This window comes from Echiichthys vipera (genome assembly GCF_963691815.1).
Source record: "Echiichthys vipera genome assembly, chromosome: 19".
NCBI lineage: Eukaryota > Metazoa > Chordata > Actinopteri > Perciformes > Trachinidae > Echiichthys > Echiichthys vipera.
Genome location: NC_139844.1, coordinates 3,618,056 through 3,634,196, shown reverse-complemented (window position 1 = coordinate 3,634,196; position 16,141 = coordinate 3,618,056). Strand labels below are relative to the sequence as shown.

The following is a 16,141-nucleotide window of genomic DNA, read 5'->3' as shown; positions in this document are numbered from 1 at the left end:
ATTCTTGTTTTATAAGAAATAATCAGTGTTGCTTTCAATAACTTGATTTTTTTCTTATGTGAGCTAAAAAATATTTTGTCCGGGCATATCAATCAAAACCTTAACTTTCTGTTTGTCTAATGATCAACTCTTACTGCAAAACCCTAATTTTCCCTATTGACACCAATACTTATTCTTAATAAATGTTCCTATATGTATATGCAAGTGTATGTATGTGTTGAACATTAACATCCTGTTCATTCTAAGTTCAACTAACGTGTCATCTAGTGTGGATGTTTTATCTTTAATTTCTAATTTGTGATTTTCAAATGCTCTGACCTTCCTCCGCTGTCTGTATGGCCTGTTCATTGGGGAACGATGAAAAAACACGCAACCAGGACTTCTCTGGATCTTCAGCATTGAGCCATTGTCCCAGTCTCCTTCTTTCTCTCCTTCTGATGTTGTCTCGATGAGGCCATCTTTGTCCAGGATTCTGTGCCTCATTCTGCTTGTATAGTGAACCAAATGGCCAGCCGAATGTTGCCCCATCGGAGTTCACACCTCTCTCGCTCCCCCTCCTTGCAATCTTTTAGTTCCTCTGGCTGCCACGTCCTGAACACAAGCTCTTCAGTGTTCAATTCAACTGAACATCTGGTGCCGTGGACATCCGTTTCCTTTTCTTCAGGCCAGTAGTCGAAAAGAAGTTGCTGTTTGGAGAGAGAACTTTCTGGAGAAGCAAAGTTATCTTCTCTTTGTTTCAGTCTGTTTTCCTCCGTCACTGGTTTTGTGACAACTGACACATCAGATGCAGGTTCAGTCTCCCCTCCCCCTCATTGTCAGAGTTCTTCTGGGAATATGCATAGGGGCTTGATGGAGGGCTGCATGGCCTGGAGACAGCATGAGGAGGCCCTGTCTTTTATCCCTAATCACTGCTCCTCATCATCATTCACTTCTCTTTCTGTCACACATACTTATTTCTTTAATTTCTTGTCTTTCTATAACTGAGTTTGCTTTCCTCCTATCTTTCCCTACTCGCTGTCCCTTTCTTCACTATATATGTACCTAATATGTGCCTAATAAAAGACTAAAAAAACAAACAAATAAAACTCTTAGTCTAGTAATGCCAAAATGGAAGCTCTCAACCACATTAACCCATTTATCTGCTATAAATTTAGCAGGATCTGTAAAAATTTTAACTTTCCCATTTTGTTTCCCATTTTTCTGTTAACCCACTGGGATGTGCTTTTACTTTCAATGGGCTTATTGTTCACTCAGACAGATTTCACACATGCTGATCTTTCCATCCGAACATGGTTAGATCTTATCACACATACACTAACTTTGGATAATCTTTCAGCCAGGTGGTTTATACGACACATTCGTTCAGAGCAACGCACCGTTTAATATCCAAACCAGATATTTAGACACTGAAATTAGTTACCCCAAAGTTTATTTTTCCTACCACATTCATACGCCCATTTTATTGTAGTTGGGAATCCCTACACTCTTGCAAATTATATTTGCATTTCAAAAATTTCTACTCCTTTAAATAATTGATTCAGAAATCATTCATTTTTCTCCCTAAATGCTCGTGTATTTTCCAAAACACTTCTCTCATTTGTTAGGTTGCACCAACCTCTCCCAACACATTATATTTATTTATGTCTATTCAAGACATCACTTATATAGCTTTAAGTGCATATATATATTTTTATTAAACTAGTCTACAAAATAAAATTACACAAAAAACATGAAGACGGTCCAATCTCCAAACGGGACTCATTGGACCTTGATATTCAACCCTACAGGATTTATAGAATATCAGACAGCAGACCACATTGTCTCGAACTGTCACCTAGGATACCTCGCCTTCTCAGAGCCTCAAAATCACACAGAAAATGAAACTAGTCTTCAAAATCACAAAGGACATATAAAGACGATCCGACCTCTACAAATAGACTCGTCGGACCTTATATTCAAACTCACAGGAATTACAGAATATCTTGACAGCAGACCACACACAGGTTCTCGAACTGTCGCCTAGGTTTACCTCCTTCTTCTGAGCTTCAAAAACCCCACAAGTAAATGAAGCTTGTCTTCAAAATTACACACGAGATATGATCTAAAAAACACTGTACTCACGTTTAAAATGGATGGAGCGTCTGCTGTCCAGCACCCGTTCCTGACATCAGGCGGAATACTGTCCTCCTTTGGTGGAGCGGAATTTTTCCTTACCGGTTTAACCTTCAGTCAGGACTCAGGCCTGATCAGCAGATCGTCCATCCCATCCTCGTCGCCAAATGTGAAAGAAATTCTCTGGAGTCCTCAGTGTTTCTCAAATCATATCTTTACTAAATACTGCTGCAGACAGGAGAGATCAGACCAACAGCCGGGTCTCTATCATCTCTGCCTGTCTCCAAATTTCTTCAGCAGATATACAAGTCAGATCAAAGCCTCTTACAAACACAATGACATTAGAATTAACACAAACACACTACCCCATGTTTATGGCCCCTGTGGAAGTTATCAGTATTTACGACCCCCCTTTTGTCACCATTTGCAATCTCATGTGACTCCTATCCACAATCCCCCAGCACTCATTCTCAGCTTGACTGTTATGCTAATCAAGGATTTACAATCATAGATAAATAAGGTAGGTCATCTTTGGTTATTTCTCACAAAATACAAAAAGGTAACAAAGCAAATATTTATGTGTCCCTGTAACACAGTAAAAGGTTCAGCTGACTGTTTTACATCGTGCTCCATTTTATTCCCAACAGTATAGTTGACCTGAGGCCTCTTTTATCCTCGGACACACGACGAATGTTATGTCACTTGAGGCCGTGTTTACCAGGTGAACAAGGTTTGCAAAATGATGTGATTTGTACTTAGACTTTTGAAAACATGTCATTTAGATTTCTATGAGTGAAAACAGTGGGATTGTGCTCAGAGTTTAGCAGTCAGTTTATATATGTGTGTGTATAGAATGAGAGGAATAAGTTAAGTCGAAGTTACATTAAGTGTGTTAGCTTATGTTTTTGATAAAATGATCTTACTTTGGAAATAAAGTTGATGGTTTTAACTAACCGATGAGGACATTTGACTGAAGATTATAAAAAAAGGAGTTCACGAGGGTCATAAGAGCAACATAGTGATATAGCGGGTTCAAACCTAAAGGTCTGCTTCCGGAATCAGACCAGTGGGGTCTTACAGCAGAAACATCCTGTGCATATGTTGAACACTAACTTTTGATAAGCCAGCGTTGTGTGTGGCAGTGTTCACCCTGAACTTCATTTGTGCCCGTCAGTGTGCACGGACTGGTTCCATTCTGTCAGCTGTTTACCAAACCTGACACAAAAAAATTATTTGCTCAAATCAGTGTGTGTGAAGGGAACTCTGGTGATATCCAGGTTTTTATCAGCTCCTGCAGGAGGGTGCTGTGTGTAAACACGAGCGCTGCCGGTATCAATAAATCCACTGTTTGCTATTGTTCCAGGACTTGCGTACCACTTGACACTGCCTTATCTGGTGAGTCAAAAGCAACCAGACGCAGGATCCCTTATGCTTCTGTCCCTGCTGCTTGTGAAATACCCTCTCAATACTGCTGCATTATGCTGTTTTTTGCTATATCTGCAATATATCCATGACAAGGGGCATCAGTCTGGCTAAAGTGGGCTTTGGGGATCAAACAGCCATTCATATCAAATGAGAAGAGCTGTTGTCCTATTGTCTCCTGCTTTTTTTTCATTTACATTTGACATCCAGGGTGGATGGGACAAGATGACACGCGCAGTGGGGTTTGAACCTGTGATGTATCAGTAAAAACAGTTGCGATAGCCTGCCCTCGTCACTGCAGGGAGAGTATGGAGGATCCTTTTTGTCACTGACAACACCAGCTGTCTGTCAACACCAGACCCAAACAGCGTCCACTGGGAAGAGGTCAAAGGTCATTGACCAGGAGGCAGGAGTGGATGATGCCACAGACATATGTACATCTTTGTACACTGATGAGAGGGGAGACAGGGGAGACGGGGGACTTTTTAGTTAGAAAGCAATTTCATGTCCTTCAGCGTGCTCATCTAAGCTACACCCTCTTCATTTTCAGCCTCAGTGCCTCAGAACTTCAGTTTTGTTAGCCGTTTTAAAATCTACAGTAAGTTCATTTTTGTCTCTCTTGTTATTTGTCTTCTGCCATCTTCTTCTTCTTTAGCTATGCCACACATTCAAATCATAATATTGAAAGCAATGGCCTGTCAGTTGATGCTAGTCTTAGCTGTCTGAACTTCTGTTGGTAGCTATTACAGGAGGCTATTGAAGTGTGTCTGCTCTCCCTGGGACAGTTGGGATTGTATTGTTTATGTCCCTACCTTGTTACAAATCAAGCTCACTGTGAAGTCACTAAGACAATGTTTAGTCAAGTGGCAGCCAATCAGACTTATGAAACATGTGTACAAGTGACATTATAAATAAAGGGTGTTCAAATTTAGACTGCATTTCCCCTCAGTTACACTGATATTGTTTCTTAGCCCAAAACAAGGCGTCCCACCCGACCCTACAACCATGGGAAAATGCAATCCTAGTTCATTTAAAAAAATTGTGCCTCTCACATTTGGGTTGGGTTAAAAAAAGCGTGTTAAAAAGTTGGCAGACACCTTTACCTGTTCAGGGATCAAATTTGTTTCATTATTGTTCAAGTAGTCGGTGAGTAGTTATTTTGTTTTGTATGTTGATAAAAAAAGTGTCCCCGCTCATGACCCAGTGCTATCACATGACCAGAGTTCCACATTACAGTGAGAAATAGGTTTGTCAAACCATAGGTTGTGCTGAATACACTGCGAGTCTCTCTGGGGATGCTGACATCAATATTACAGTTTTTCTCGATTGCTAAGACACATTTCTTGGAAGCTTCTCTCCTTTTCTCTAAACTGTGAACACAAACCCCAATTTTCAAGCTACATTCACAAAACCTCAGACTCTTCTTGCAAAACCAAACTTTCACCTCAAAACAGTTCAATCTGTGCCCAAAACTGAACTTTGTTGTCAAATCGTGCCCCAAGTCAATCAAAATTAAAAACACTACTGAGCAGTCACTAAAAACTACATAGAGAAATAGAAAACACAATGCTAAGGACATGAAGCTGAATGCATGTTGCAAAACAAAAAACCTTTGCATCAAGCACTTGTACACAAAGACAAAAAACAGAAATCTTGTGCATTTACACGCAGCACTTGTACAAAACAAACAGAAATCGTATGCATTTGCCACTTGTGTACATGTGCCACCTGTCCTCCCACCCCCATGTGGCAGTCTTTCAATTCTACAAAAAGAGAACATGCAGTTACAAAAAATATACATGGAATACTAGGCCTACAGACAGTTAGACTAACCCTCCATCACAATTCTACAGTACATTGGCATAGTGATGTACTGAAACATATATTTACTTACAGTATACTGTGGTACAGTAAATACTGTAATATGTCATACAGCAATTTGCTCTCAACATTTACATACTGTACTATAATGTCCAAAAAGATAATTACCTGTACTATTCTCTAAATCTTCGGATTATGGTGGACACAATGGGCCTCATTTATCAATCTTGCGTGAAAACAGGCGCAGATTTGAGCGCAGAATTGGTCGTATGGCAGGACCCACGTGTGATTTATGAAACATTCGTATTGGACCAATCTCAGTGTACGAATGAGCGGGCCTTGATAAATGTGGGGGCTGAATTCGATCGTCATTAACATGTTAAGCTCCTAAATATTCCTGGTTCGGAGGCCTCGCCCACTGAGGTCAAACACGGAGAGAAGGAACGCAGGTTAGAAAATAAACTTTTCCGACACACAGATCGGCATCCTGACATCCGAGATGGCGCAAAATAAAGATGTGTTTTTTGTCAGTCTTAAGAGTGGAATAAAAGGGGCCCATAAAAACACTGTATGGAAAAGAAGAACGGAGGCAGTCAACCCGAAGCAGCGCTCCACTGTGACCCGAGTGCGCCTGTGCGCACTGTTGGACAGGTGTTGTGCCGTATTCAGCACCCCTGCCGTGAAATGCACCCCCTCGCATTATAGGTGATATTCTGGATCAGAAGGCTGTTGTTTCCACCTAAAGGAGTAGTTTATTTACAGGTTACCACATTAAAAGCACACACCTCTGAACATATGAATTGCAAGAAAAGCTGGGATTATATTTAGGAAACGCTAAGTCAAATACATTCAACTCGCTCAAAAGATCCATTTCATTCATTTTGTAATTAATTAATTAATTAAGATTAATTTTGTGTACGCTATTATCCAAGTTTGTGATTTTAAACTCTTTAGAATAGTTTAAAGACTGTAAGTAAGCAATGTTCTGACCGTTGTGGGTTAGCTGTATATAAACTACTCCTATAGGTGGAAACAACAGCCTTCTGATCCAGAATATCACCTATAATGCAAGGGGGTGCATTTCACGGCAGGGGTGCTGAATACGGCACAACACCGGCGCTCTCGCTCTGTAGCGGGGTTTGCCAGCAGGGTTATTAGGTATTCTGTAAGAGAATACCTTTGTCACCTAGAACCATACCAAGATGTTAATCATCTGATACCTTGTTTGATTTAATGCAATTTATCGAGGGTAGCCACCAACCGAGAAGATGACTTTGGCTCTGCAGTGCGTCTTGCTGCAGCCGCGCGCCAACACATTAATTAAGCAATTCAATGTCGGGGTCGCAGGGGGCTGGAGCCGAGCTGTTTTGAAATATAAAAGAATCGTGTGTGTGTCCCCTGGCCACCTGACCACCAAGCGACAGCTTGGCATCACAAATCACCTGTACATTTATCGAGTGGTAGTTTTTGCGATTGACGAATCCGTAATCATTCATGCATGGATTCAGACACACGAGTACAATCAATTGCTCCAACCACAATTTTTATTTTTTTTATTCGTTTTAAGAATCCGTTTTCATCTGTTCTTAATATGTGACTGCTTATGCTTAATGACAGCGGAGGTTTGTTCAATTATTTTCAGCCAGATTTTTCTGATCTGCACCGCAAATACACAGGCTGAAATGTGCGTACACGATCTCAGACCTGACGTGAGATTTGATCGCAGCTCCCGCTCACGTCCAAATTGATAAATGCCAACGTTTGCCAGGAAATGGTCGTACGCACGTTTTTCTGCCGTACGTTCGTTTGATAAATGAGGGCCAGTGAATCTACCGATGTTTGGTTGTACCCTTTGTCCGGCCTCCCTCATGCTCATACCATGGACAAGAACATGGTCAATCACAGTAGCTCTGATTTCATCAGATATTACTGTTCTTTGTCTTCGCTGACCACCTTGACCACCTCGACCTCCTCTCACACAAACTCTTCCTCTCAGATTTCTATCCATTGTAGTGCCTCACAAATCAGTGCTCTCTGAACTGGCTTTATATATTCCCTCACATCATTAGCCACAAGTGTGATCAATTTTGAGTTGTTGTGTTCAAGTAGTGACAACCGTGCTTTAATTGTGTGTGACTTTTGCCACCTGTGCTCACCATTATGCAGCACAGGTGCGTCACAATGAAAATGTGTTGGGAAGTTGTGTCTAAACAGGTGAAAAGTGCTCATGGTTTTGCCAAAAGAGTGATTGATTCAATCAGTGGGTTCAGGCAACAGAGGAATTGGTTCAGACAACAGGGTTTAGTGTTTTAGCAATTGAGAAAAACTGTAACTGCCATGGGGTTGGCGTGATGATGTCTGAATATGTATATTTGGGTGATCTCCACACTCCTTTTCTTCTTTCATTTGCCTCCATCATCATCATCACTGAGCGGAACAAACACCAGACTGGTTTTCATGATGAAAGTAAGTATAAAATTGCACCACCATCACAGTTCGAGGTTCTGCTCCCACTGAGGACGTCTATAATAAGAAATATAAGCACTCAGTATACTGAAAAGCACTTTAGATAAAAGCTACCAGCAAACACTGCATTAAATACGGCATATAGAATATTTCTGGATTAGTTTGGTGTTAAATATGACCCTCATGCTCATAGACCTCCGGCATGCTGAAGGCAAACGTAAGCAGACGCCTGGTGATTGGTTCATTAAGAGGGTCAGGTTTTCACTCAAGGTCAGCACACTCTCTAGCACACAGAGGTTCCTTTTCCATGTAGATGAAAATGCTAATGGAACATTTTTCAGCCATGACTGCGATGTCCCCGGCATGAACCGGACCGAACCAGCTGTTCAGAGCCGGTTATGTCTCTTTCAGTGGAGAAGGGAAAGCAGTGAGCTCAGCACATCCAGCACCGCTGCCTGCCATGTAAAGGCCATTACAGGCGTCTGTGTGGAATACTGAACAGTCTGAAGACGTGCAGGAGGCGAAAAGGCCTCATATAAATCTGCCACTAAGTATCTGTGGGTGCTGTTATGGAATCACAGAGAAAGTGTGCTTTGGAGGTTCTAAAAGACTGAAACATCTAAAGTTATCACTGATAAAGCCTTAATGTAAATGTGTGACTACTACAGTAACAAAAAACGATTCATTTTTTTCTGAGCCTGATCATGTTTAGGAAGAAACATTTGATTTATTTGTAAAAAGTCAAGCTCAAATATTTCCATCTGATAAATTGTACCTAGAAATCTATCTTTTCACCTTTATAATATTTTGTCATTAATTGTATTAGTCAGGCACAGTGTATATTGATGAACATTGCTGTGAATGTGCCAGAATGAGCCAAGAGGCTAGTTTCCATCTGTTGTCCCTGACCAGGTGTAAAGCGGCACCCTAAAATCAAGACGCAGGTTTAAAACAACAGTCAAACAGTAAAATCAGAATCAAACAAAGGATTTACAGAGGAGCAGCTGTAGAAATACTGAGGTTATAAAATGTAACTTCCCCAGATTTTTAATTGATAACTAGGACTGCACAATTAATCTCACTTTATCACAATATACCCAGTATGGAGGATAGTGCAATGAACAAACCGCAGGACTTAAAGGCAAAGTATGTGTCAAAGTCACATTCTGAATAAAGTATTGTGGTGCTGCAGAGATTTCTGGGCCTGCAAGTCATATTCTACAGACTGAAGAAACATTTTCAATGAAAATGAGAATAATAACGCAAAAATGGTTATTCCCTTCATTTTGTGAATCCTATCACAATTGTAATATCAGTCAAAATAATTGCAATTAGATATTTCCCTCTTATCGTGCACTCCCACAAAAATAAATGGGTATATAACTTTTGTCTTTGTCTCTTTAAAGTAAAATGTATCTATTTAACTTTTATATCTTAGATTTTTCTGTAATTTCATTTCCAATGTCCAGCTATGACCCTGAAGAGGGGATACAGTTTACAGTACGTTATGTAAGACTGTGTTCACTACTTGCTTGTCACTACTTGGACTGAGCTCATCGTTGTGCAACTGCAGGTGCTGGACTTTCTAACAAAAAGGCCCTGGTCTGTTAGAATCCCTTAGAATCCATCAGAATTCACAACATGTCATGCTCCCCAATCAGCAACACCAGGTCCCCCCAGGGATCTGTCCTGGGCCCTCTACTGTACACACTGCTTACCTATGGCTGCTCAGCTAAGCAGTCGAGCATCACGTTGTGAAGTTTGCAGACGACAAAGCAGTGATGGGACTCATCCCTCACAACGATGAGTCCAAGTACAGGCAGGAAGTGAAAAGTCTGTAGGCCTGGGGCAAAGTAAACAACCCCTCCATCCCTGCTAACAAAACAAAGGAGATGATTGTGGACTTGTGGACTGGCACCACTCCTCCAAACCCTCCACACAGGAGGAGCAGCTGTCGAGGTGGTCTCCTGCTTTAATAACCTGGGGTGCACATCTCCGACAACCTCATCTTCGGCCCTCACTTCCTTCTACAGGTGTGTGGTAGAGAGCATCCTCACCGCCTGCATTGCAGTGTGGTGCGGTAACTGCTGCAGATAGCCAGTCACTGCAGCGGGTGGTAGAGACTGCACAGAAGGCAGCAGTCTACCCACCGTCAGGGCCATTTACACCAGCAGGGGCATGACAAAGGCCTTTGGCATCATGAGGGACTCTACCCATACTGCAAACACACTGTTTTCTCTCTCCCATCAGGCAGCAGGGCCAGAACCAGAACCAGCAGGCTTGGGAACAGCGTCTTCCCTGATGCTGTTATCCATAAAAGCTGCCTTCATGAAAAAACACTATAGCCCCGTCAATAATAAATCTAAATATTATAGAAAAAGGTTAGTGTTAGTCTGTGGTGGCCTCCTGTTTTATCAACGTAATATTCCCATTTAGGACCACAGTTTGTCTGAGGTGCTAAACTAACCCAGTTGCTCATGGAATTTTTGAGTAGGCTGAAAATATTGTTGTATCATTTCTCAATCGATTGGATGTTTCCTTTTTGTTAGACGGCAATTGAGGTAAAATGTTGTCAAGCTTTACATGAAGTTCCACAACGCTGTTTCCCTGATGAAGTGACTTTAATTACAGTATAAAAGTACACCAAAGGGACTTTTCGGGGTGAGGGGTACCTCAGACCAAAAATGTAGGGAACAACTGATTGGGGCGGCAGTAGCTCAGTCCATAGGTGACTGGGCTGGGAACCGGAGGGTCGCCGGTTAGAGTCCCTGTGTGGACCATGAATGGAGCATGGACTGGTGGCTGGAGAGGTGCCAGTTCATCGCCTGGGCACTGCCGAGGTGCTGTCGGGCAAGGCACCAAACCCCAACTGGCAGCCCCCTTTCTCTGATTAATTGCATGTATATAGGTCCTGTTTGTGCATGTGTGTATTTCGTGTGTGTGTGTGTAACCTGTATAATAATAACAAAACATTGAATTTCCCTTGAGGGATAAATAAAAGTAATTCTTACTTTTTCTTATTCTTTTCTTTTATCTTATAAAGCAATCTAGGGTCAGCCTTAGTCCTATACTACACAATTAGTGAGCTAGATATGAGTATAAGCTTCCTGTGCAGGATTAAATTGATATCTTAAACACAAAGATCAATAACTCGGCTTTCAGCATGGTTTTATGGATGCGTCTGACTCTAGCTCACGGAAGCCCTAAAAAGTCATACATTACAAATCATGTATTTCCTCTTTTTGCTGGGGTAACCAGAGAATACCTACGTTTTCTAGTGATAACGAAATCATTTTTCTCTGTTTTCCCAGGATAACGAAATAATTAATTTGATAGAAAATTAATGAAACGTGATAGGTTTCTATCAAACCTGACATGTGATGCCTCCTAAAGACTTCTCATATCCTGAAGAACACTATAGACAACACTGACATGATTCCAGTTGGTTATTTACAGTTATGAAATTAAACTGTAATCTGTATTTTTATGTGCACATTGTAAAACTCCTCCCTGCACTGGTGTTTATGTTGATGTAATATAATAATGTTGACAATAAAGTTTGTTGAAAAACAAAATACCCTATGTAGTTAATGAGGACGTCAGGCTCACTCACTCCTCTGATAAAGCTGAAGCCTTACTAACCGTCTTCCTAGATGACGCACACTAATGTGAACATTATCTGTAACAGAAAGGAATAAAGTTATTTGATTGAAGAGATATGTGATGGTGATCCATATTCTCCTGCGCCTCTGATATTGCTACACTGTATAATGTTTACTGCAATGATTTATTAGACGAGACTTTCGTTTTGTTTTCTCCAGATCTGAAATGTATTATCTTGTTATCACAAGCTTTATATACGAGTGGTGACTTTTTTGTTTTCATATTTCAGCCCTTCATATAGTCACACTCCAAAACGAATGACAACAGCGATTTCCAAGCAACACCTGCAGAAGAAGAAATGTGGCCCGATTGAACCCTTTAAGGAGTGGAGGCTCTAGCCTACTGAATAAAACTGCTGATTTTCAATCCACGCACACACTCCACACTATCATTCTAAACAGTTATAAACACCGAAAACTAGTAGATCTAGGACAGTCCACAGAAATATGACACTAAACTTGACCCATTGGATCTTGAATTATCCAATCAGGATGAAATATAAGTTATCATACTTTGTCTTTTTATTAGTGTGTGTGTGTGTGTGTGTGTGTGTGTGTCTGTTCAGATTTGTATGCTATTATTTTGAAATTCCAAACAGGATATTTGCTGGATATTCTTGTTAGCTTACCTTCATGTACACTTTGCTTAGCACCGTAGCGGACAAAGGTGCCTGTGGGGACGACACAAAAAACAGTCTATTTATTCAACCTTACCCTCTCCGAAAATATTTCGGAGGAAGTGGTCCAATACGAATATGAACTGCGGTATGCTGACGAAATAAACGAATGGGCACAGCCGTGGTTATCCACTGCGATCATGTGAGCCGTCATTCCCTTTTCTCCGTTGTCAAACCAGCCGCCCCTGTAGTGCGCCCTTATTGTGGTAGTTATGGCAATTCACTGCTCGGCAGCCGATACTGCTAGCAATAAGAATGTGCCAGATGTGAGTTTCCAAAATAAAGCGGTCATTTTCACTGAGGTGCTTTATCGGAATGCGCTTGTGACGCCTCAACATCAACATCGCCTTTATTCTGAAAAATGTAATCGGAAGTACTATTCTTATGCCTTATAACTAGCTTACCTCCCGTGATATGTTAGCTAGCTTGGGCTAGCCTGTTATGGAAGAAGAAGGAGCACAACTGAGGGGCTGTCTGATAAAACGGGACTGGCTGGGACTAGTTTTGAGGCGTGATTTTGGAAAGATAACGCTACATACCGGAAGCCTGGGGGACGTCTTCCTGGCTGAAAACAAAAACACCATAGAGAGAGCTAAAATCACGGGACAGCCATTACTACAAGTACAACATGAATCTGACAGCTGCAGAGCGCCCGGCAATCACTCGCCGCCGTCGAGTTTAGCTTTCCCCGGCTGCAGCTGAACCTCGACGGCGGCACCTCGGGGCGCGCAGGAGCCACGGGAATCTTTGTTCGCGTTTTTTTCATGGGACACAGTCGGGCTTCCCCTCCGCTTTGTCGTTGTCTTACCGCCGTGACAGCATCCCCCTCTGCTGTTGTGGACTGGACACCGAGGTGCCCACACTGTACGGACTCCTAACAGTAGTTTTTCTGCTTCTCTGGCGGTCGTTCCCGCTCTGACGGACGAGGCAGTCATGTTTGCCGTGCGTATAGTCACCGCGGACTTCTATTTGGCAAGTCCCATTAAAGACCTGGACGTCTGCTATTCTGAATTCAGGGAGAGCGACGTGAAGAAAGTGCCAGTGGTGCGGATATTTGGAGCAACACCTGCAGGTGAGTCAACTCTGCTGTTTATTTCTTTGTGTTTGTCTTCGTTATTAAGGAAGGTAACGGTAGATGTGCTTTCCTGCGGCGCACCACGCGGCATGTTACCTGTTTGTGGCTGCCGTGCAGACACGCGCGCACACCAACACGTCCGCATTGTGATGTTTAGAAAGGAAATCTAGCGGTTCTGATGTGCAAAATGTCAACAGGAAGATGATGCAGGGTTCTGACCGACACATTGCACCGCTGTTGCCTTTCATGCAGGCTGCATGCAGCGGTGGGACTCCTCCTCTGCGTCCCCCTCCGCACCGCTCCACGGCTCTGCTTTGTTTTCGCTACCCTTGCTCCATCGTGGCACGGTGGCGGGCGGACAGTTCTTGACTATGTGCTCGACTTGTGCCTCTCCATCTGCCACATGTGGCTTTCAGGCACAGCTTACAATCATACTTCCCTTTATGTTGGGTCTATTGTGTTCATAGCGACCTGTGGAGTGTGGACAGGCTAGACTACATGCCGCCTATTTCAGTGTTCTGTGCAATACAAGCAAAACTACAGTGGTAAATGAGCAGCAAGATGATCAGATAAAGCAATAGTATGATATCAGTGGCAGAGGTCAACATACATTTTGTGTTCTCTTTAAGCACTCTGGTATCAGTTGTGCTCTATAATAGCCAGTGTCTGAGAAGGCAGAAGTCAGCATGACAGTATATTAATATGCAGAGCATAACGATGAGGTTGACATTAGAAACGAAATCAAAATCCTACATTGTGTGAAAATGAACGTGCTGTGCGTACAGGCTTAACAAGCCTACATAAGACCTGCATAGGGAAAAAATGTCATGGCTTTCAGATTAGTGATGTAAAAAATCAAATGCATATACACTGTGCAAACCAGGGGTTAATATTTAGAGTAGATTTGTGTTTTCTTTGAGATTTGGCACACGCCTTCCTCTCTAATAAATCCATTACAGCCGAGCACTCTGGCTACCTTAATCCCCACACCGCAAAACAATAGAATCATTTCCTGCACAATGGCACAGCATTATCACCCCAGCCAAATCCTCCTGTGAATGTTGCGCCCTCTCTTCAACCCTGTTTGCCAGGTGATAACACCTTTGCATTACAGTGAATGTCTATATTCTAGCATGGTTACTTCCCAGTGGGGAGTCAAACTTGTCCCCCAGGCTGTGGCAGTGCTCCTCTGCAGGGCGACCCACAGCCACGTCCAACCAGGATGTACCTCAGTAAGGATTAAAGGATTAAAGATTGTGGGTTAGGGTTAGGGTGTCAGGTCTAATTCGGTTCTGTCATAAACCTTAGTTTTTTTACATGCAGTTGCACCGATGTCAAAAAAATGTTTTTTTAATTTATTTTTTAACCTCAGATCTGAGGATTTCCTGCTTAACTGAATACCTTTAGGTTTCAATTGCCAAAACAAGACATCACCTTGGACTTTGAGGGACTGGGATGGATATTTTTCAGTATTTACTGGCAGACCAAATGGTTAATCGGTTATGTATGTATGTTGTATGTTGGCACACAGTCTTGTTTGACCCAAGTCTAAATGTCGACTCCTCTGGTTAACTATGTATGTGGCATGGAAACAGATGTCAGTATACTTTTGGAGCTTTAAAAACTTCAATGATTAAGTATCTACACAAACTAGTTGGTATTGTTTCTCTGTTCTAAATGTATTGAATCCGTGTTGCAGCAATGCTAAAGTAGTGTGCCTGTGGCTCTGACTCTGCCCTTGCTCAGCGTATGTATCACTTGTGGCAAGCCGGAGTCCGAGTTAGCTCTGCGTTTCCATAAATAAAATTACATCACCATCTGGAACACATTGAAGCAGAGAGGGATCTGTTTCTCTGTAGCTCAGAAAGAGGCCACGCCTACCCAAACGGAGTTACTGTATTTCCTGTTGCCTTCATGGTGATTTCTACTGTCTGTCCTGAATTCATGAGCAGTTTACTTAACATGTGTCTGCTTTTATCTCATCAGCGTGTTTACCCTGGTGTAAGTGGTCAGCAGTGCATCTGCACCATGTGGCTCTTTCTACAACCCCAGGCATTGTATCCCTGTCCTTCCATGACCCAAGCCATGCACACTCCCACCAATCAGCCCTGTGTAATTCAATGCCATGCTTCCTGCTTTTCTTCCTCCCCTTTCTTTGTTAGCATTCAGTGGCCGGCCTGCCTGTGCTGCACACATACTGTACATGCACTCATCTCTGGAATAGCTCAAGGATGGGGGGAAAGGAATCCCTTTGTTGTGAGAATGGCACTTTAGATCAGTATCACTTTATGCTTATTAATAACTGGCGTCATTAGCGTGCCTGTGGTTGAAAATCTCCAAAGGAGGGTAACCTGTGAGCTTCTTCTCACACTGCTAAGGGTTGCTTTTGAGGCGGCCGCAACCTTTTGAGGTATGACAGCATTGATCTCCACCGTTGATGCCGACAAGCTTGCCCTGGGCCCCATGACAGCAGGAGGCACACTGTTTTGGTGCCTTGCACGGACATGTGCAATTGAGGGTTTATTGGGTGTGTAAGAGCAGAGAGGGAGGAAGAGCATGACCAATTGACCTGAATGAGGGGGGCCAAGCATGAAGCGCATGGAGGAGTAAAACCGAGGGCCTCTTCTGCCCTTCTCCCCTTCTACCCCCAGGTTAAACTCTCTCCAGGGGAGTCCTTAATGCCATCTGAAGGAATTCTTCCCAGATCCATTAATAGGATAATGGGCAAATTCAAAAGGACTCTGTGGCTCATTAGGCAGAAGGTCATTGTCCCCTTTACTGTGTACTTTCCTCTTTGCCTGTCAGTTACTCACATTCAATTATCATCCTGTCCCCGCTGCTCCACTTGCCTCTAATTACTTTTTTGTCTGCTTTTTATTTGGAAAAGCATTCCTTTCACATTGTAG

General features: G+C 42.5%; 1 protein-coding gene across 2 annotated transcripts in view; it reads left to right on the top strand.

Annotated features, from left to right (window-relative positions):
• Positions 1-12,674: 12,674 nt before the first annotated feature.
• Positions 12,675-16,141, top strand: part of rev3l (REV3 like, DNA directed polymerase zeta catalytic subunit) — a gene marked incomplete at its 3' end in the record, with an annotated part of 111,079 nt that continues 107,612 nt past the window's right edge. For both annotated transcript variants that reach the window (XM_083933997.1, XM_083933996.1), the window contains exon 1: positions 12,675-13,232. In XM_083933997.1, the coding sequence (XP_083790123.1) occupies positions 13,094-13,232 (139 nt within the window). In that variant the 5' untranslated portion in view covers positions 12,675-13,093. The remainder of the gene's footprint in view (positions 13,233-16,141) is intronic.